The sequence below is a fragment of the Electrona antarctica genome (genome assembly GCF_951216825.1).
Source record: "Electrona antarctica genome assembly, chromosome: 22".
In the NCBI taxonomy this organism is placed as follows: Eukaryota; Metazoa; Chordata; class Actinopteri; order Myctophiformes; family Myctophidae; genus Electrona; species Electrona antarctica.
Window position 1 is genome coordinate 6443748 of NC_136805.1, and position 24361 is coordinate 6468108.

Here is a 24361-nt window from a genome sequence, read left to right on the forward strand (position 1 = left end):
GGTGTCTGCTGACAAGAAACATGTTTCCGTTCTTTTACTTCTAGATCTAACGGCTGCATTTGACACGATTGACCATTCAATTTTAATACAGCGTCTGGAGCACTGGGTAGGCCTGTCTGGCACGGCCCTGTCCTGGTTTTCCTCCTACCTAACAAACAGAAGCTATTTTGTCAATCTAGCTGAGTTTGACTCAGACAAACACAACATCAGTTCTGGTATTCCACAGGGCTCAATTCTTGGTCCTCTGTTATTCTCCCTGTACATACTGCCATTGGGAGAACTCATTAGCAATCACGGAGTCAATTTTCATTTCTATGCTGATGATACCCAACTTTATCTTTCTGTAGATCCAGATGATCTCTGTGCCTTAGACCCGCTGTTGACCTGTCTGTCTAGCATTAAATGCTGGATGAGTGAGAACTTTCTCAAGCTAAATGAGGATAAGACAGAAGTTCTCATAATCGGTTCTAGTGAGCAGAAAGAATCGATAAAAAGCAGACTTGGCAACCTGACTGTAGAAAGTAACAGTACAGTAAAGAACTTGGGGATCACTATTGATTCTGAACTGAATTTTAATTCACACATTAATCACTGTGCAGGAGAGCAGCGGGCTGGAGGTACAACAGCACAGCCATGCCCCAGCGTCCTCCCTGCTGCCCATGGAGGGTCATGTGATGTACCCCAGTGCCTCAGACACAGTGATGTACAACATCTCTGACTTTCAGTGGTCACATGAGGAAATGATGGAATTTGCACTGAGCATATGCGCTGCTGATAGCCTATGCAGTTCGACATGCAGCGTCAGTGTGCAAGGGACAGAGAAAAGGGGTTCGTATGCGACATGCTTAGCTGATTGGCTGAGCACTGAATGTGATGTATGATGTCATCATATTTTATTGTATTGCTTATTGTCTTTGTTATGTAGCACATTCTGTGGGACAATCCCAACATTTTGCCCCTGTATATACTGTAAATAAGTTATTGTTATAAGTCATAATTGTATATCATACAATATGTATATCATATTTATATATTCAGTGACAAATAAAACTCCTTGAATCTTGAACAGAAAAGTGTCTTTCTTTCTGTAATTATAATTGAGGGGTTTCACTAAGGAAATTTGTCTTTCATCAATTGCTATACAGTAGTTACACATTGTTTGAAACTGTACACATACCACATGGGCTCAAATGAATGATGTTGATCCCTTGACTGATCCTCATCAGGCCACACACACACAAATTACTATTCATCATTACATACTAGTCATTATATACGATTCATCATTATACATATTGCTATATCCATTGTCAGGTTTAGATTAATTGACAATGGTGGATGTCACTCCCCTCACAGACGAGACAGGTTGTTTCCTTTACTGGTGGTTCATTAATTAAGCATCACTTAAAGACCAACGTCAAACTGGTGACACACAAAAAATAAAGACAGGATCAGAATAATCGCAAACCATAAAGCATATAAGCATGATGTTGATATGGAAAATGCACTTGACAAATGAATGTACCTCGCTGGCTGCAATTTCTGAAGTGAACCTCACTCACATGACCATTTAAGGCCTGATGGCTGGAAATGACGTGAACGCAAACGTCCAGTACTCAACTCTTAACAAAATAACTATCGGTGAACAAAAAAAATGAAATAATAGTTACAGCAGCAGTCACAGTGGACGCTGTTGAAAACAAGTGTAATGCTTTTCATGGTGTCGTAACAGTTTTTGTATTGACTTGTGCTTTCGTTTGAAATGTACCCATTGTGCACAATTTTCAATCAATCAAAACCTTGTCTCAGTCTGAAGAGCCTTCTAAAATCTGGGCATAAAGTTGTTCCCCAGCTCAGTTAGAAGCTTACTGGTCCTTTCCTTGTCACGTAAACATGGAGCATGTGATGTGACCCCCTCCTTAATTCACTTAAGGATGGTTGGTTGCACAGAGAGTTTTGACACCTTTTATTTTTATTTTAATGCATTCATTAACTTTTGCTTTCACATTACATATAGTTGCTGTCAGATGGTGCCATCAGGTCCAAAAATACATTTTCAAGAAATATAAAAAAAATAATGTGTGTTCCACTACATCCCATGTTGTTTGGGCATTCAGTTACAAAAAAACTAATTATATACATGATTGGAAACATGGAAAAACTATCCAAACCAAAATAAAAACAATCCAAACCAAAAAGAACAAAACAAACAAAAACACAAGAGAAAAAAAGCCCTACACACAAATTTTCCAGAATCCCAGCCATCAGTTTACCAGTGAATCTGTGGCAGATTCAATGTGCATCCCTCTTCATCCTGAAAGACGCACATCTGCGACTCCCACGAGAGCCGGGAATCTCCACCACAATTTCCCACGTGTTCGTCTCTTCGCAGTACCGTTCGATGGTATCGATGTTTCTAAATGAAGACAGACCAAAAGCCATGAGATATAAATGTCTGTGGTGTTTACAAAACAGCCACCTTTTCCCAGCCTCTCACCTGTGCGTCTCCCAGTCCACATCCTCCCCTCCTACTACATATATCTTTCCATCCAACACGGCCACGCCAGGCCAGCAGTGTGGCCGTCTCATGGGCCGGCACGTGGTCCAACGGTTGGTCTCGGGGTTGTAGGATTCCACCTTCTTCGTATATGATACTTTACGGCCACCTATAGAAAAGAAAAGAAGAAAAGAAATCACTCCCATGTGAAGTGAGGGGCGGTCTTATCATCTATTGGTTCATTGTTAATGGGAATTCCATCTTTATATAGGAGCAAAATAGCCAATTTGTTCGTCTACATATGACGTAAATTCTCCATTCATTGTCAATGGGAATTTAATCTTTGTGTAGAACAAAAAGACCGATTTGCTCGTCCACATACGACGTAAATTCTCTATTCATTGTCAATGGCATTTAGTGTTTGTGTCGTCTACATTATGACGTAAATTCTCCATTCATTGTCAATGGGAAGTTAATGTTTGTGTAGCACAAAAATAGCCTATTTGCTCAGACACATGAAATTCTCCATTCATTGTCAATGGCATTTAATGTTTTGGTTAGGACTAGAGCCCTAGCAAAATAGACTTGGCTGCCATATGATAATTTCTGAAAGCCAGACATTGCAGGGGCTAGCGCCCTTCAATTAACAGGATAGTGACTGTTAGTTAACTTAAGGTAGGGTTAAGTGACTTTTTTGTTAAAATGTTATATTCGGATACGCATTGCTATAGTGTTAAGAGAGTAACAAGAGTATTTTTGTCTCTCCAGCTCTTTGGTACACAGAATACATTTTTAGGTTGGGATATCAATTGTATCAAATAAGGAGATACAACTAACACAGGATAAACAGTGTTTATTAAAGATCTGGGGAAACAGAAACCGTTACTGAACAAACACTCCATATCAATGACCAGAATATAGTGTATTCACCTTTTAACAAAAAAAACATTTAAATATGTTTAACTTACCCTACCTTTAACAGGATAGTCTGTTATGTGCACAAACTAAGTTGAACAAACGGACATTAAAAACTAGTATGATACCCATAACGTAGATCTTTCCATTGAGACTGCAGACAGCTGAACCAGAACGTTCTATCCACCTGGAAGCGACTTCTGCCCATTCAGATGCATTAGGGTCGTACGTGTACACCTGCTTCTCACAAGAGCCAACTAGGAGGACAGATGGTAGACATTATTCACCGTCATTGGGAAAATTAAACAAACGTACTAGAGGTTTTTGGACATTTTCATTATGCTTTACATACATAAAAAAAATCACACCTGTGTGAACTGAGTGGTGTAAGGTCTTATATAGACTGATCAGCTGTGGTCTGACGTAATGTCTGACGTAATGAAATCACACCCGTGTGAACTGGGTGACCACTGACCATAGCAACCATGCTCATTTTTTTTGGTACGGACAGACACATAAACTAACAAAGCCAGTTGTAGGAGTGGTTTACACCACTCAAAAAATAAATTAAGCAGGGTGCACGTGCAGGGCAGGCGCATAAACCTATTCCGTACCAATAACATAGATCAGTCCATCTAGTGCGACCATTGCAGGGAGGATGGAATGTATGTGTGGTATGCCAAGAGTCCCCAAGAGCTTCCAGGTGTTGGTTTTGGGGTCAAAGCGCTCTACCGAGTCCACACGGTTCCCGTGCACATCAGCACCCCCTACTGCAAACACACAGCCATCCAGATCTACCAGGCCTATATGGACCACAATACAGGGGTGTGCAGGGAGTGGGGGGATACCTGATAATTAGAGCTGATGACAGTCATATACAGCCTATTCATGGGTAACCAAGTCAACAATCTTAAAATTGAATAGCACAATTGACAGTCTTACCAAAGTCACAGCGTGCCTGATTCATGGGAGCCATCTCAGACCATGAGTTACGGTAACGGTCATACTGCCACATCTGCCTACTGATTGAACCGCCCGGACATTCTCCTCCGGCCAAATACAGAGAAGAGCCTAAAGGTGGGGGAAGTAGATTAGAGTTAACACAAGTTAGATTTTGCCTATATTTCTGTATTATTGAGATGGTTCAATCGTGGCCCCAGCCTGCCCGACAAGGGTCCCCCCCCCCCCCCCCCCCACACACACACACACACACACACACACACACACACACACACACACACACACACACACACACACACACACACACACAGTAATTACAGTTTTATTATCTACCTCGACTCTGATGGTAATCCTCACCTGACACAACCAGACCGTGCCTGCATACAGCGAAAGGGAGCACGGCCAAAGTACTCCACCGTTTTGTCCGGGGCTCAAAGCCGTCAACGGTGTTAAGCATCTTCTCCTGGTCGTAATCCTCTCCCCCCACCACCAATATGACTTCAGGCACTGGATAGTCACAGTGAAGTATTGTGTGAGCAGGTGAAAGGTTATGATAGTCCAATTAACAGTCACTATACAGTACGTTTTAACAGCAGGAGACCAACGGCGAGCGTCGCTTGAATTTCATTGGCTATCGCCCAATCGCCCACCTATCGCCCAAAAGATGATTTTTATCTTTTTCGGCTGACGTTCCTCCGCTCACTTTGACCATCGCCTGTTCGCCTGCTATCGCCAGTAGTCGCAGAGGGCCCATTGACAAAAAATAATGCACTTCCGGAAAATGTGTCTGGCTGTCGCCCGCTGTTAACCCATTTTGACCTGAGATCAGATTCTAAAAATGTCTTCTACATCCTGACAGTTTTCTGAAAAAGCTATGTTTCTATGTCAGTCGTTCTTCGATTTTTCAAAAATAGCAGACCTACAAGCTCGTAGCGCGCCACTCGGTGGCGCGCTATAAGCTTGTAGATCTGCTATTTTTCAATAGCTAAAGCATAACATAATGCTAACACCAAAAGGGGTTCCAAAATGGGTTAAAACGTACTGTAAGAAAACTGATATACAGTATTTGAAACTTTGTTTCCTGATCAGCTAAAAAGGATAAAAACATGGCAGTCACTTCAGGGTGGCCTCTGAAGAAGGCAGCATCGCTGTGTTTCTGTTCTTTGGTACTAAATAAAGTTGGCATCGGCAACTACGAGTATACAGTGAGTCTTTGATGCCTTTAGTGTCTTAACCGGCGTTGGCCCAATTAGCCCTTCGCCCACGTCCCTCCCCAACGCGTCCTTGTCCAATAGGCACGTTAGCAACGGTTACTAAGAGAGGAGACGTGGGCAAGCTTTCCTTCTCCCCCATTGAGATGCTTGTTAAATGGGGATTTCTCCATAATAAATAATCGATCATTTCAGTAGCAAGAGCTTCAAAATGTCTTCAACACAGACATGGAAAATAGCATTGACAGCTATGGGGTGACGGAAGCTTGCCCAGCTTAGCAACGGTTGCTATAACTATTTGGATTGGCATTGGACAAATCGCTTTTGTGGTGGGGTTTAGCGAAGGGCTAATTAAGGACTGGTTTTGTGAACTGAACTATACGCAGCCAGCCATGTTTTAAAACCCTTCTGAAAACGGGAACATTAGCCCATGCATTGTCAAATCAAATGATGAAATACAAACTACATTCTTGAAAAATCCCTGAAATCCCCAATTCCCACACCAAAAAAACCAATCAGAATAATCTGTACGTGGACTCCGTGTTGCTCACTGGAAGGAAAGAAACATGCACAGTTGAGACCAAGGAAGCTGAATGCAGAAGTGTTGGCTGCATATAGCCCATTGCGCATGTTTCTTTCCTTCCATGGAGCAACATGGAGTCCACCGTACGGTCTTCGCTTCCTAACCTTATTTAATTAACCTTGATTTGAGGCAGGATATACCTGTGGACCTGGGAAGGACATCCTGCTTCTTGGCCTCAGAGATGAGCCTCTGGCAGCCCTGGGATTCTTTCACCACATCCAGAGTCTCAATCACATCATGAAGGTAGGAGGGGCTGATGAGAGGAAGACGTATGTTCTCTAGCACCTTAAAGAACAAATAGAAACACAAATAATTGACTAGTCCAACTGGAGTACACGCATGTATCACTTTTCCACCGCGACACGGCCCCTCATCTAGATGGAGTGACAAAGCATTGAGCAGCACAGGTTACATGCGTAGTGCGTACCACCCGTTTCTAAATTGGACATAATGCAAGAGGCAGCAGGACGTTGCATTATTGAAAACGAGCGCTTCCAAACTCTGACACTTGATGTCACACGATTTTTTTTTCCAGAGTGACAGAGACACGGGCAGATTTGTATTATCGTGAGACCGATGGCTTCCATTTTCACATTGCAACTTTTCAGGACTAGAAAGCCTGCAGTTTCTATTAGCTTGTATTCACCATCGACGATGTCACTGGTGGACGGGTTTCTGAACTGCCCACAGCCCTCCCATGAGACACAGACCGAGTTGAAAAAAATTGCACCATTCTTTCATGATTGAGTAATACACTGCCACTAGGGGGCGCCAAAAGGCCCTGACCGCCACCATATATCTTTTATTTTATTTTATATATATATATATTTTTTTTTACCATGTTATAAAACACGAAAAACACGTCCTTGGCGCTCCAGGACATCATGAAAAAGAAGTTAAATAAGTCCTTGGCGATGGATAGAGCATCTGCTAAATGCCTTAATTGTAAATTGTAATTGTAATTAAATGAATTATAGTAGAGTATAGTATAACATGGTGCTTGTATTGATGCGTATATATTGCAGTGTAAACAGTAATGTGTGAGTCAAGTCATATATCATCATTTATATCTTGAAGTGAGATACAAACAGACACAGATTTACTTTATATAAAAGGAACATGCTCTCACATGGAGACAAAATATGAATGCAAATAAGAATATGTACAACAAATTAATGAAACTAATAATGATACAATGAATTCTAGTATAGTAGCCTATAGTATAACATGATGCTTTTTGTCTATGTATTGCAGTGTAAACAGTAATGTGTGAGTCGGGTCATATATCATCAGTTTATATCTTCAAGTGAAATACAAATGAAATATTCATAGTCATGTCTGTAGCCTATTCTCCCCACATGTTTTTTCTTCTATGGGCCTTTCACCTTTATTTTACTTTTATGGTCTGACAATAAAGTGTTCAGATTCACACTTTTGTAATTGTAAGCTTAATAAATAGGTAGTTCGATTTGCTCTCTCAACTGACTCATTTTTTGTTTGTATTTATGATACTCTCATATATGATACTCTCACATTTTCAACAAATCTCATCATAATATAAGCTTTTTTATGTCAAAGTAATACTAATACTATTTCACAGTGTGAATAGTGTGAGATAGGCTATAGTTTTTTATATATTTTGTGATGATATTGAATTGTTGTTTTATGTTTATGAGTTAAATGCATAGGACATAGATGGAAACATGACTTTCTACCTATAGTATGCAATCAATCAATGTAGAGATATAACTGGAAAACATCAAAATGTATATAAAAAAAGAACATACACAATGCATATTTCAAGGTAACACATTTTATTTCAACCATGTTTACAACTTAAAACATATCAATAGAACAATTATTTACAAAATGTATTGTTCATTTCTTCTCTGGAATGCATGCAGCCAATGATGTGAACGTATAACACAATGTCTAATATAAAATGTCTAATATACATAATGTGCATGGGAATAATAAATACAATTGGAAATGCTTCTTTTGCAAGTAGTCAAACATTTCCAGCAGCAGATACAAATTCAGTCTCTTAACAGACATAAGTGACAGTACCATGCAGTGCAACAGCAGTGGAGTGTAATCTATCCATTGAGTCTGTTGTGCGTTCAAATTGTTTCACACAAAAAAACCACCTCAAGATCCCACATTATTTGTGGACTTGCTACGAGGTGGTTTGGTGGGACTCAATCTGAGAACCCATCGTAAAAAAATAAAATAAAAACAGCGTCCTCTTTTCCGTTGAATTCAACCGTCTGTCTCGAGAGAGACTAGGTGGGACTTGGCTTGGTGGTGATGAAGGGATGGTTCAACACCTGCTCAGGTGTTATCCTCTCCTCTGGATCCAGGTGAAGCATCCGTTTCAACAGGTCCATGAAGACGTCACAAGACGTTTTGTCGGCATCGTTGACAAAACGTCGACAAAACGATTCCAGTGAGCTCTCATCATCCTCATCCTCGTCTTCATCCTCTGCTTCAAACTCTTCCCCTACTATATACTCCTCTGGTTTCTATATCAAAACAAAAAAAAAGCAAAAGTTAGTTTCAGTGATTTTAATGAATATGTACAAGGATACTTGAATATAAGAGAGGAAGTTATTACACCAAGTGTGTGTGTGTGTGTGTGTGTGTGTGTGTGTGTGGGGGGGGGGGGGCATATCTTAAATCTCCACATATTGTTCTCTGGGATGAAATAGTTGCATGTTTTTAGTCCAGAGCTAATTATTGTCCCATATATGTTTTTTTTAAACCATTATGTTGTGTCCGTCCTGGATTTTCGGCTATGAAAATGAAAATCTTTAGATCAACATAGCTCCTGAACTATACAACCGGCAGAAAACGGCATTTTATTTTTGTCTTCTACATGATGAATTGGTTAATATTTGCCATGGTTCAATCATGTGTTCCATATGTGTATAACGCAAACCTTAAACACCATTAACAATAAAGAGACAATACGACGTGAAATGACACATGACGTACATTTCCCCGGCCTTCATTGTAAACTTAATTCGTTTACAAATCAAACATTGAACTAAAGACAAACATTAAACCTGTGTAGGCCTATAGGAGGGGGCGGGGCTGGCGCCCCTCAAACGTTGTGAAGTTGTGTGAACTGTAGTGATGGAACACTGTGTACATCAGCTGCTGTTTGGTCCCCATCTAGTGTCCATCAGCAGACACTACATGTGTCTGAATATGATGGATTCTATCAAAACAGTCCATGGTTTTGGATTGAACTATTAGTATTCAATGAATACTTAGTTTCCAAAGACAAGCACAGTAAAGTACAGTTCAATACAATGTCTGCTATTAAACATCCATTGTGTCCATACTGGTTTTAAAATAGACAATGTATTCAAATATGTAAATCGTCTCATTATGCACTATTGAAAAAATTTATGAAGCCTCACATCATTGCTGAATGATGAATGTCCAAAACATTTATTTTTTAGCATTATTAATTATTTCTACCCAAGCAAAATGAAAATAGATATGGTATGGGCTATGTTTATATCATGGTATCGCTAAAAAAAACATAACTTTTATTTTATTTATTATAATGTAATTAAATATAAAAAGTTTCACCACTAGCCATCTAATTAGTGTGGTTGCCCTAACAGGGCAACCAGACTATTGCAATTGTAACACTTTATTATTCCACTTGATTAGTCTTTTTGATTCGCTACTCTTCCCACAGTTTTGACTGTACGCACTTGAGCCATATGTCAAATTGACCGGCTTCATCGGGAAGGATGTGCTTGTATTTTTTTAAGAGAAATGTTGTATAGTTTAATTGATATTAATTTATTAGTGAATAAAATTTCCCCATTGACATGAATGACATTTTCTCATATTCAAGTATTTTTTCCTCAGAGACTGTAAGCACTACAGTTACAAAACTTGGAGGGTAGGTTCATAATAATTACTAAAATTAATCAACTTATAATGTTATCGGTCGGCCTCATGGTGGCGCTATAACAGCCCACTTTACGTTTTGGCTTATAACTCTTGAACCGTAGGTCGTAAAATCAAAATATTGTTTTCCCTGGCTTCCTTGGGTCATGACGCATCTCCCCATATAGGCCACGCCCATTTGCGTCATGATAGATTTTCCGCCATTTAGAATTTTCTCCAAAACACACTTTTTGCTCCTCCTCCTACGAATTTTGTCCAAATCTCACAAAAATTGGTACACTTTATCTCTGGACCCATCCGATTAAAACACCAACTGCAGAATTTTGGTAGTGCGTATCGTTCGAACGTAATCGTCGTCCTAAGGTAGTAGGAGGGGCCTATTTTACAAAAAATGTCATAAATCACGAACGGAATGTCCAATCCAACCCAAATTTGAAGCACATGTCGCGGGTGGTTCAATCAACCAAGTACCAAAAGCAATTCTATTTTCATCCATAGGGGGCGCCGTAAATGCGAGAAATGTAAACGTTTGTCGCAAAAACATGATTTTTGGGGGATAACTTACACATGATCGCAGGGGTGATGTGACATTGTAATTGGCTGGCAATATCAGTGGGAGGGGCATATGTAAGCCACTGCGGCAACCACACTTTGCAATTTTTTTTAAATTGCGACCTTTCTAGTTTCTAGGCTACTATCACAGGAGTGTGCGTGCGTGACGTGTGTGTGGTGCAGAGTGCAGATGATCAGTCTTGAAAAACAAAGTGTGGGATCAATTCACTCAGAGTGTAGAGTAGGAGAGTAGCGACACGCTTTGATCTCACCGCAAAGCGGGTGCCTATGGGCTATAGTTCCAAACATTGCTCCTATGGCTGGAACTATCCCATTGAGATATAATGAGCACTTCCGCATTCCATTGTTACAATGGGAGTCAACACTAGTGTCGCCACTCTCTTACTAGATTAGGGCGGCTACTCAGTCTGAATTCACTTTGCAGGTTGAACTGTTTGCAGGTACGCTACAGCAACGACGTAGAGTCTGTGGGGGCCGGGGGGCCAGGGCCCCCATGAGGAATTGGACCAGGGATCTCGGCCCCCATGAGGAATTGGATCTGAATATATATTCGCCTCGGTTCGTCCCGTTTGTGCCGCATCAGGTCGCGCCCGTTCGCGCAATTCTCGCTTGCATTGACTTTGTATGTAATCGCGCTGTTCTAACCATCCACGTCTGACACCTTAACACGTCTGTTTTCCTGTCTGTCCGGGGCGGGGGGTGGTGGACCGCGTTGCCTGTCCCCTTGTACACATGAAGATCAGGCATTGAAAAGCTAATCTGGGTGCTTAAGCAGGTGGAATACGAGACGGCTCGCCCCTTTTCCAACTCCCCCAAAAGTCCGGAGAAGTCGCCCCAACAAAGAGAGAGAGATAGTTTTACATGTAGCTGTTATGTCTCACTGACAGCTGTTTGATTGTGCTGCGCTCTTGCATATTCCTGTGTTGTTTGTGATGATTGGGGGGGATTATCTGGGATCGGTGGCCGAACGGATAGCGGAGCGGTCTTGATACCGGAAGGTCGCCAGTTAGAATCAGCTGTCCGACACTTTAAAATTACCACCGCTGAAGTGCCCTTGAACAAGGCATTGAACCACTACGATGAAATGTGTTCTATGAGCAGGGCCTGGCTGGAAACAAGTTCTTGAGCTTAGCCCAGATACCCTGGGTAAATATAGTAATCATTTCATTTCATTTCATCGACTACTTCAGTCTTGACATACAACATGATGTGTGATGATGTTGCTTTGCCTTATTATTGACTCTGAGTTTTGAAAGTAAAGAAGAGTTGTGTTTAAGCTGTCATGGTCCACTGATTCACAATAGTAGCCTACTTTTAAACAGAGAGAGAGAGAGATTTTTACCTGTACTATATTTGTACATGTACTTTGAGATTTTTCCTGTACTTTTAAACAGAGAGAGAGGGGGGGGTATGTGTCTAGTTGAGAGTGGAGGGGGCCCAAGGGGGGGTCATCAGCCTCTTTTGTTTGAGTGTGATGGGTCGTAGACTCGTTACTACAACAAGAACAACAACAACAGATCAACTGTAGGAATGTAACCATTTATTTGAGAGAAATAATATATACAGATGCCACTTTAAAAAATTGTTGAACAAAAAAAATATATACGCTTCTTCAATACTAGAAGAAAAACGCTTCTTCAATACTAGAAGAAAAAGAGTTGAACAAAAATATATACGCTTCTTCAATACTAGAAGAAAAACGCTTCTTCAATACTAGAAGAAAAAAGTTGAACAAAAATATATATACACAACGCTACTTCAATAATAGCAGCAAAAAAATGCATGTAATTGGGAAGCAACAAGGACTTTAGTGGCACCTGCTGAAATAAATGTAATACAATGTTATGATGTGAACGTAACACAATGTCTAATATAAAATGTCTAAGATACATAATGTGCATGGGAATAATAAATAAAATTGGAAATGCTTCTTTTGCAAGTAGTCAAACATTTCCAGCAGCAGACACAGATTCAGTCTCTTAACAGACATAAGTGACAGTACCATGCAGTGCAACAGCAGGGGAGTGTAATCTATGCATTGAGTCTGTTGTGCGTTCTTGCAAAAGAAGCATTTCCAATTTTATTTCACACACAAAAAAAAAAACACCACCTCAAGATCCCACACTATTTGTGAACTTGCTACGAGGTGGTTTGGTGGGACTCAATCTGAGAACCCATCATGAAAAAAATGGCTTGGTGGTGATGAAGGGATGGGATAACACCAGCTCAGGTGTTATCCTCTCCTCTGGATCCAGGTGAAGCATCCGTTTCAACAGGTCCATGAAGACGTCACAAGACGTTTTGTCGGCATCGTCGAAGTCGAACGCCTCTTCCAGTGAGCTCTCATCATCCTCATCCTCGTCTTCATCCTCTTCCAGTGAGCTCTCATCATCCTCATCCTCGTCTTCATCCTCTTCTCTTCTCTCTCCTCTCCTCTTCTCTCCCCCTACGTAATACTCCTCTGGTTTCTATATCAAAACAAAACAAAACAAAAGTTAGTTTCAGTGATTTGAATTAATATGAGCAAGGATACTTGAATATAAGAGAGGAAGTTATTACACCAAGTGTGTGTGTGTTTGTGGGGGGGGGGGATACCTTAAATCTCCACATATTGTTCTCTGGGATGAAATAGTTGCAGGTTTTTAGTCCGGCATCCAAGAGAGATTGTGCTGGCATACCAAGCATCGAGAAGATGGATTGAAGCTGCAGAAAGAAAAAAAAACAGAGGATATTCAACAATTCAGTCTTAAGTAAACTCCCAGCTCATAAGAAGAACGTGTAACTACAGTGTTTGTTCAGAGTAGAGTCTGAAAGCATTCTGTTTTAAATGTTTCATCAATAGATTACTCACCACATCGTATTCGGTGTCGCCGCTGATTAATTCCTCGTTCAGCATCACGTTAGCCATGACACAGCCCAGTGACCACATGTCAAGGGCCTCTGTGAGTGGGAGGCCCAGGAATACTTCTGGTGCTCTGTGGGTTGTAAAAGAAAATAAAGTTTTATAGCAATGCAATAACTATCTTGTCAAATGCAGTCAAACAGTAAAACACATTAATTTAAGCCATTGTCCAAGAGTAGAACTCACCTGTACTCCAGAATGGGCTCGATGGCCCGTCGCTTGGTCTCAGAGACAGGAACGGCCAGACCAAAGTCAATGAGTTTGAATCTGAGGGGTTCTTCTCCTTGGTTCACCAGCATGATGTTCTCCAATTTGATGTCTGCATGGATCAGACCGATTCCCTTCAGGGCCTGGAGTGTAACGGCAAGCTGCAAGACAAGAATAAAGAGCATGATTAATATGTGCACTGCAGCAAAGGAGTTGTGAAATTTAACTCAATATTGTTGTCATCACTTCTCATTTAAAACTCATACCTGCTGGACGATGGGTCTCATCTCCGTCATGGACAGACGAGAATCTCTTCGGTTCAAGAATTCCAGGATATCGACATCCAGAGACTCAAACACCAGGCATCTCAATCCGTTGTGGACAAAGCTGTCGTGAAATCTCACTATTCCACACGTGTCAGGGTCCAGGACTCTCAGCTTTTGCAACATGGCCATCTGGGAATACAAGAAGACAGATTTAGACACGGCGTCATATAACAAATGATGCACACACATTTTTTTGAAAAGTCCCCAAAGCAATGCCTTACCTCGTGTTCTGCCACTTGGTCGTAATTCTTGCGTTTCTTTATTATCTTGATGGCCACCATGTCACATGTACGCGTGTTGATGGCTTTGGCCACCATCCCGTAGCTCCCTTCCTCCATGAAGCTCATGACGATGTACTGGCCCCAATCCAGCATGTCCTGCTCGGCTATGCAACTCTCTGAATCCAACCCTGGACCATCAGAGTCTTGGGAGGAGGAGCTGGTGGTCACTTTGGTCAGTGGCGTGGTTGCTCTAGGGTGGGGGAATTGGGGAGTTGGGGAATTAGGGACATCTGAGCAGGACACGATGGCGTGGTGTTGGGGGGCGGACGTGGTCAGGATGTCGACGTAAGCCGCCGGGGAAGGGACGATAAACTTGAACAGGCCCTGCTCGGCGGTGTAGTCAAAGTACACGGTGGAGTTGGTGGTCATGATGTCAATGTCGACCGCTGGCGACGGGACATCTTTGTCCATGGAACCACCTAAAGAGAGAGGAGAGAGACAGAGAATTTAGAGTCAATTGGATTATGATACAAAATAACCAATAAGTACCATGCCATTCCATTGGCATCTTGGATATATCTGACATATATCTCCACTTTTTGTTTAACTATAGCTGCATAATTCCTTATCATTATATCTAAATCATTATATCTATTATCACTGCTGATTCAGGGACTACAGAGATTATGAAAGAGACATTTTGAATCCACAGTTAGTGATTAATTAGCTCAAGTATCCTCACTTTGAATCTAATAAAATGCCATAAATATCTATTAGCATTTTGACAGAATATGCTATAGAGACATCTATGGTATATATTTACTATAGGTGACTCAGACCATACTAATACAAGTCTTTTTTCCTCATTTGGTCATTGATCCTTACCTGTACATGATGTCCTTGAAGAGCACTGGTATGGTTCAAAGCGGTGCTTTTTCAGACTTCCTACTTTGAGTTTTAGTCCTTTGCTCTGCGGTTGTCTCCTGGTCATTAATGTAGGCATGTTGTGTCCGTTGAGTCCTGCTGCTTTCTCTAGATTCAGATGATCTGCTCTGAAGAGTACACTGAACCCAGTATATATGGGGTCTAGTCAGGGTACTTAGGGTCCTCTCTGACCAATCAGGTAACCCCTTTACCAAGGTGTGAGTTGTTGGTGGGGGGAGTGGGGGGTATTTGCCCCCTGTTGCATACTCAATGGTCTCGCATGGTCTCAATGGTCTCAATGGTCTCGCACCTTCCTACCTACATGACTGCCTGCCGAAATATGTCCCAAACCGCCCCCTAAGGTGGGAACATTTTCTCACATGGAAGACGAAATATGAAGGCATTATAATATGTACAGCAAATTAATGAAACTAATAATGTTCATTAAATTAATTATAGTAGAGTATAGTATAACATGGTGCTTGTATTGATGCGTATGTATTGCAGTGTAAATAGCAATGTGTGAGTCAAGTCATATATCATCATTTATATATTGAAGTGAAATACAAATATTCATATTTCATGAAGTCATGTCTGTAGCCTATTCTCCCCACATTATTTTTTCTATGGGCCTCTGTGTTTCACCTTTATTGTACTTTTAAGGTCTGTCAATGAAGCATTCAGGTTTCAAGTACTGTACTTTTAGGCAGACATAGCAGAATAGTAGAACAACAAAATTGCAGGTAGGCCTACCATGACATGCAACATAAACATGAGTGCATATGGCTAGTAGTAGTAGACTAGTATGAAAGTCTGTGAAAGATTCCACGTAAATTGGCTGCCTTCATGATTTGAGTCATTTTCAAAAATCCACCTGTTGGTGGCACTGTAAGTCTGTGAAAGATTTCACAGGCTCCAGGTCCCCAGCTAAATCTTTAACTCTAACGTTTTTTAAACAATGAAATAAGCAACTCCATACCATGACATGCAAAAACGAATGTTACTGGATAACATTATGTTCACTAGTCGGAATAAACACACCATTGGGAGGTTTAAGGGATTTATTGACAGTGAGGAAATGGAGGGATGGAGGAAGGATGAATGAATGCAGATGTGTAGGTTCCGGGGGGGGGGGTCGCCGACCCTGGAGTCTTTGGGGAGGAGGTCGTATGGCACTAGTCGTGTGGCGTTCGTCGTAAGGCGTTCGTCTTACGGTGCGCATGGACGATATCCCCCAGCAGGAACCTGAGAAGGAGAGGAGAGAGAGTTTTGTTTTTAATCGTTTGATCCACTTTTGGCAAGGTGAATGTAGTGGTTCTAGTGCCGAAAAGCTCCTTTGGGGGGAGCGGGGAGAGAAGCTGCTGTGGAGGTGAAGGGGTGGGGGTGGGTTGCGAGAAGCCTGTGGGAAGGCGGCTAGTGTGCGACGCAGCGAGGCGGGCGAAAACATGGAGGATTCTTGGTGGTACTGGGCAGGTATAAATGGGGACAGGTAAATTGACGTAGAGGGCGGAGAGTGGCATGAAGGCAGGGCCAATGTGCGTTTCTCCTCCTCCTGAACATCTGTTGTTTCAACTCCATTAAACATGAGTGCATATGGCTGTGGCCCAAGTTTAACATAATGGTAGTACAACAACAACTCATTTCAGTAATGGATGAATGGAACACCTTGGAATTTCAAGTACTGTACTTGGAATGGAAAGTCCAGAACAATGGAGTGGAGTAAGCCATTCATTATCCATGCATAATTTTCATTTGACCAACAACAAACGGGTTCTAACTGGTTCTACAGGGCTGCCAAGTTTCAGAAAATACCAAGAGTGAGACCTTAGTGACCTTAGTTGTACTGTACTGTACTGTACTGGCACACCCGAAATCATCATATATACAGTTAATATGTGCATGTGTGTTTGTGTTTGCGTTTGGTTGCGCACAGGTGGTGATAAACAACCACGCTGTTTTCGTGCTCAGACCCAGCCAGCCAGCCAGCCAGCAAGCCACACAGAAAGTGTTATCCAAATGCGTTTCGATGCTGAAATCATCTATAAATATCGCATTTACACTGTTTTGTTTTGACAGATAGTCACGTGACTGACGTGACTGACGTCATTCATCAAACAATAAAATAAAATAATGTTTTGGTACTTTATCCACTCAAAATATAACTTTTGCGCATGCATTGCACACCATTTGGAAGTGTAAAATCATGTTATTTTTTACACAGAGTGAAGAGATGAGGGTTGCGTCACAAATTACTGTATAACATTATTTTATATTTAATATCAAGCCAGCCAGTACAAATCATTACCCAGAATGCATCACGACTGCTCTCATAATAAATAAGTCTTTTTTATCCTATTCTCCACAAATACAAATCTTAATGGACCTACATTTAACAGAACTTATATTTTCTAGTTGGATGTGAGACAAATCCTATTTTAATGTAATTTAATTTCATTACGTTTCAATACGAATTGGATTAGTTGTTTCGCGCATGCGTACTGTGTTCACCATTGCTATGGACGCGTCAGACTGTGAAGCGTCCAAAAATGAAGCGGCTGGAGGAACCAAAGGCTTCATAATTTGAAGCATAGGGGTACTGACAGATCTTCAAAAAAGGACGAGTAGGGGGTGAGAGTGTGTTGCAATGAAACACATGGATCTGCACGTTCGACTCATTACTCTGAATGATGATAACCCATTTGCACTTGTGTATTCCTTTCGTCTTGTTTTTCTTTAACGTACACAGGCAAGACCCACAATAGTGGCAATGTGCCTGGAGGCACTCGCCGAAAGCCCAAAGTCGGTTCGGGGGATATGATTGTGGATGGCCAAAATTCAGGTATTTAACAGTGTTGATTTTGACACCAAATTCTGATGTAGTTTTAGTCAGTCTTTTGAATAAAATTCCTTTGAGTTTTAGTCACAGTTAGTTGACTAAATAATACCATAAGATTTTAGAATGGTCTTGATGGCATCGCAATGGCAGATTGTACACATGCATGCTGAAAATAGCCGATCTACAAGCTCACAAGCTTGTAGATCTGCTATATTCAGAACGCAACACCCGAGCGCAACCAAACATCAAATTACTGACTTTTAGTGCTACTGGATCTCTTCTCCACTAGTCCCTCTAACATTTTAGTCTAGTTTTTTATTTGTTGACGAAATTGTCAATATATTTACTCTTAGTTTTATGACCCCAATGACCCTCCCTGCACCAACGACCCTCCCACCACTGAGGATCCTGACAGGTAAATGTATTATCTATGACAGACCCGTACAATTTAGAAAATGAACTATCCCTCTAATGCAGGGGTGTCAAACTCATTTTGGGGCAAGGGCCACATTGCGCGAAAGGTGACTTGATGAGGGCCGCGGCCAGTTGCAGCTCACGTGGGTTGACTTACACAGTCACTTGGCTTTGTTTTCTAGACTGTTTATTGACATACATTGACTTTATTTGTATTACAGTTGTAGGCTACAAGACGTTTGGTATGAGAGGTGGAAAAAAGACCCAATAAACCACTCGAAAATAGTCAAAAATATCCCAAATGGCAAATTGACATGTAGCCATCATGAAATCTGACACTTTGCATCTCTTTGCTTTGACTATCGTGTGTAAGTAAACTATATTCCTCACTTGGTAAGGGAAATTAAACTCTACTGAGCTGTAACAACTATGATTAGCCTCTCCATGTCCTGCTGTATCAGAGTGTGAGGAGAGTAATCCACAACAACTCAACTAGTTGAATAGACTGTTAACGAGCCCATCAGTGACAACATTCCGCACCTGGGCAGAGACAAAGCCGTCTACAGCAGGGCATGTGGGGGAGGGGGAGTAGCAGCTTTGTTTCCTTTTTGAAAATCATCTTGAGGGCTGCATTGGCATGGCCCACGGATCACCAGTTTGACACCCCTGCTCTAATGGGTCACATAGATTCTATTCAAAGGTTCCTTAGACCAACATCAACAGGGAGATGATGACGGGGGATGGAGTGTGTAGCTGAGGGTTACTTACTTACTTGATGATGATGATTACTATATTTACCCAGGGTATCTGGGGCCTGGGCTAAGCTCAAGAACTTGTTTCCAGCCAGGCCCTGCTCATAGAACACATTTCATCGTAGTGGTTCAATGCCTTGTTCAAGGGCACTTCAGCGGTGGTAATTTGAACGTGTCGGACCGCTGATTCGAACTGGCGACCTTCTGGTATCAAGACCGCTCCGCTATCCGTTCGGCCACCGCTGCCACTACTTAAAGGACTGTATTCTGGGAATAATTGGCACTCGCCCGGGTCGCCCCTGTATGTTGGTTAGAAGAAATGCAATGGACCACCTAGATGTAAAGATCTGTTCTGTCTGTGTTTCATGGCCACCTCGGGCTCAATGCTTTTCCAATGGAAGTCCTGTTCGTCCGACATGTGTGTACGAGGCCTCTGAGTCTGAAATGTCAGTGCGATGCGACCCCCTCCTCCAGTCCTCCTCCTGTCACAAGTGAATCGCCTAGCGCAGCCCTCTTCATAATAAATACCTACATATACACAATCACATTACACAAATAACAGAAAGTCCAAGGCTCGGCCCGGCCCGACTAATTGGCATATTTTTTGGGCCTGGCCCGAAAACGTCAGGTCGGGTTCGGGCAGAGTTTGAGAACTTTACCTAGATGTAAGCACAAGTGAGAAGACCTACTGGGCATTTCTGCTCGTAGCGCGCCACTCGTTGGCACGCTACGAGCTTGTAGGTCTGCTATTTTTTGAAAAATCGTGAAAATGCGGCACAAATCTTTGAATATATATTCTTTCAGAGCGAACGTTTTTAACTCAAATCTTTGCTTCTGAGGGGTTCCTGGAACGACAGTCAGGTGCTGTGACATGTCATTTTTGGGGTTCTTGACATGAAATATTGAACACCACACTGATACAGAAACATCTTTCAAAAAACTGTCAAATGTCACTGACATTTTTAAAAGTTCGATGTCAGGCCTAAGTGGGTTATTCCCGGAACATCTCTGGGTGGTGGAGCAGCGACAGGGACGTCTCCCTGCCACCGCAGGGGACTTGAAATTGACTTGCTCTTGACAAGACGGCAAACTGCAACAAAGTATGCAGACATAATAATGAATAGCACGGGCTAAAGGCCAAGTGCAAAACACCTCTGCTGGACATCACATGATAAATTGGCTATAAAACAAATGAATTGACTTACTTACTGTACATAATTATTTCAAATGGCATACACATATCGCTGTACAAAAAGTTTGTACAAAAAATATAGAAAAAAGGTAAACATCAAAAGTTTAGAAAAACATCAGTTTGTACAAAAAAATATAGAAAAAAGTTAAGTATAGAAAAAATGTAAACTTCAAAAAAATATAGTAAAAAGTTGTCATATCTAAAAACATCAGTTTGTACAAAAATTATAGAAAAAGTTGTCATATCTACAAAAACACTAAAAAGCTTTTGCTGGTAGCGGCGTAGCTTGTTCTCTGAAACCATACGCAGCTGCATTTCATACTGTATGCGACAACGACCCCATTAGCCCCCCTCCACTCTAATGTGACTGCAACCAACCAAACCTGTTTGATGGCCAGATGTGGCCATCAGCAGAGCACCCACTGCTTTGGGGTGGGGGCTTGTCTGCCCTTTGGGTATCACTTGTAATTTCACACATGCTAATACCTAATTAGCAGTAGCCACCATCATCGTTGTTGGGGGGTGTCAATAGCTTTGCTATTCAGATGTAATTAGGTCAGTAAGTAGGCCTATTAGAACTGTGATTGATTGATCATCTCTCTGTCTCTCTCTCTCACTCTCACTCCAGAGCCTTTATGGAGGACCCAGAGGAGGAGCAGGCGGCGGTAAGTACAACCCGGGTGGGATTTCACATGTCACGGCACAGACACGTCTTAATGCATACATATGAACCATGGGGTCCCTATTTTAGACCAACTATAATGTTAACATTTTCAGAAATTGATAAAATAGCTGATCTTGTAGGTCGGCTATTTTAACCATATATATATATAGGGTTTAAACAAACGAAAGAATGCATTGTTTTTGGCTATTGATTTAATACAAAACATTTTTCAAAACATGACAATGTTAACCAGGAGTGGAGATCAAAACATACCCGTCTCTTCAAAGCCCAGCAAACAGTGAAGAGACAAGCCACACCTCAGCATGTATAAGCCTCCCCTGACCACACGGTGTCACTGTTTACTCTTTTGGGTGTACATGATATTGGAAAACATAGGAAACTATTTTGGTGAACTTCACATTAAATTTGAAAGTATTGCATATTTACATATCTGTTACATATGCAGTTAATACTTGGTCTGGGCTACTTTTGAACAAATAATTTCATCAATGGGGCGTGGCATGGAGGTGATCAGCCAGTGGCACTGTTGATGTGTTATGGAAGCCCAGGTTTGCCGATTTGGCACCTGTGGGCAGGTGCCAAATCGAGCTGGAAAGGAAAATTAGCATCTCCATGATGCTTAATTGTCAACATACATTGACAATATACACAATCACATTACACAAATAACAGAATTGCTATTTTTAATTATAATAAGCCCAAGGCTCGGCCCGGTCGGTACCGGTCGGGTTCGGGCAGAGTTTGAAAACTTTACCTAGATGTAAGCACAAGTGAGAAGACCTACTGGGCATTTCTGCTCGTAGCGCGCCAACGACTGGCGCGCTACGAGCTTGTAGGTCTGCTATTTTTTTGAAAAATCGTGAAAATGCGGCACAGTTCTCAGTATTGTATGGTAGGACTGTCTATACTAGCTCTTAATCCAGAACAATTTACATTAAGCAAGCCACGTACTCTGAATAGCAGTATAATGTCCTCCCTTCTCTCCTCGCGGTTGCTGTACTTCGTGTGTTCTCAGCTCATCGTGCCTTTCTCCTCCTCTAAATGTGATTATTGTATCTCAGATTTTGTCCAGGCTAACAGCCAGGTTTAACCTAATGCTGTGGCCTTAACCTGCTCCGGACCAGGCTAACAGCCAGGTTTAACCTAATGCTGTGGCCTTAACCTGCTCCGGACCAGGCTAACAGCCAGGTTTAACCTAATGCTGTGGATTTAAACTGCTCCGGACCAGGCTAACAGCCAGGTTTAACCTAATGCTGTGGACTTAACCTGCTCCGGACCAGGCTAACAGCCAGGTTTAACCTAATGCTGTGGACTTAACCTGCTCCGGACCAGGCTAACAGCCAGGTTTAACCTAATGCTGTGGACTTAACCGGCTCCGGACCAGGCTAACAGCCAGGTTTAACCTAATGCTGATGTCTTCACTGTTCATTAAGCAGTCAATCTGATCACAAACCAATGATGTTTTCCACACTTATTCAATTATTATGGGTTTATGTTGCCTTGTTTTAATCAGTCTGCATTAAAGGACTAATTTAAGCACTATATAAAATCAAAGAACCAAAATATAATATATTTTGGTATATTTTGGCCTATATTATAGGCTGCACAGCATCATGACAGCTTGTGAGCTTGTAGATCAGCTACTTTTGGTGAATGTTCCCCAGAATAGGTTTGCTGTGGTGCAAGTGGTAAAGAAGAAATATTATATTATATTATGGTGCAAGTGGTAAAGAAGAAATATTATATTATATTATATTATATTATATTATATTATATTATATTATATTATATTATATTATATTATATTATATTATATTATATTATATTATATTATATTATATTATATACAGTTCTTTTGCATATTTGAGGCAGGGAGGTCTCCGTCCTAAGAAGCGCCCAGCTGCTGCGCTTTCCAACATCTCTCCTGCAGAAAAATGAAACAACATAAAACAACAAGCATGACAAAATGACGCTGTGTGTGTGTGTGTGGTCATTGTAACTACATTAACGTTTACATTGTTAGTAGTGAGAGGCTAAGTCTTATCAAATGCTGGAGTCCAGCGGGAGCTTTTTAACTTTACTTTGTTTTCTTTCTTCCCCAGCTATCCCCCCCCAAACCACTAGGACAATCAGGGATTGGCCGTACTGCAGCTACAAGACTCCTCCCCCTTAAGAGTCCCGTACACACCAACACAGCCTGAGCCTAGTATAAACCATTTCAAGTACCTTTACAGAGTGGCCCAAGGCTCACATCGGTTGTCAAGCTGTTGTTTTAAAGGTATATTCAGTGATTTCACTTAATTCAAATACCACCCATATGGTGGAGGTGTTGTCCCAGCTGTCTGCCGTCCTACAGCAGGACCTGGACCACAGTGACCTGACCAGAACCCATATGGTGGAGGTGTTGTCCCAGGCCACACCCAAGCTGTTTGCTGTCCTACAGCAGGACCTCGCCGCCCCGCTCATCAACAGGGCGCGGGGCATAGTGCGGCTCGTATTGCGGCACATCAAGTTTATGTCGCTGGACCTGGACAACTTCTGGACTTCTTTGGGCGGGTGGCCGTGGGTGGGTGGGTGGCTGACCTGCTTTCAGTGGCTTTAGCAAAAGAATAGACGTCCATCTCAGACCTGGATCACATCCTTGTTACACGCGAGGAAAACGAGCATGTCTACCTTATGTCAGTTCAGGTGGATCACCACCCATCAGGCACATTTCCTGCTGTCTATATATGCATATCTTATTTTATTTCCATTAATTTTGAATGTGTCCATATTTGTGTATTTTTGTATTATTTTTTTGGTTTGATGTAGGTAATGGGTATATGTGTATAACTGTGTCCTTTGTGTCTGAGCTGAGCTGTTTGTGTTTTTTCTTTTTTTTTCCTTTGTCATAAAATGTAAAAATCATTAAAAAATATGATTGAAAAAAATAATTGAGGAAAAGTTATTAAAGTTTTTAATCTCCCTACTGAAGTAAGACCTCCAACTATTTTACCTTCAAATTAAACCTTAAGAGGTGGCTTAAAGCAAACCAAATCTGTAATCATGAGTAACTTTTATTATTACTAGCTTCCTTTGTCACTGGTGTCACTTTTCACTAATTGTTCTGTGCCCTGTACTATGTTTACTTGTTTTTGTATTGTATGGATACCTTTTTACCACTTATAAGAGCCTGCTCAGGGACTAGAGATGTAAATTAGCTCATAGCTAACTCTGGCCCATTTACATGGATT

General features: G+C 41.5%; 2 protein-coding genes across 2 annotated transcripts in view; one reads left to right on the forward strand and one right to left on the reverse strand.

The window, feature by feature from the left end:
• The window catches only part of LOC306914807 (kelch-like protein 24), a gene marked incomplete at its 5' end in the record, with an annotated part of 245141 nt that overhangs the window by 12547 nt on the left and 208233 nt on the right, over positions 1-24361 (reverse strand). The window lies entirely within an intron of this gene.
• Positions 9302-24361, forward strand: part of LOC306915829 (protein bicaudal C homolog 1-like) — a gene marked incomplete at its 5' end in the record, with an annotated part of 48536 nt that continues 33476 nt past the window's right edge. The window contains 2 exons of the mRNA XM_079493468.1: positions 9302-9368; positions 11771-11815. Of these exons, the coding sequence (XP_079349594.1) occupies positions 9302-9368; positions 11771-11815 (112 nt within the window). The remainder of the gene's footprint in view (positions 9369-11770; positions 11816-24361) is intronic.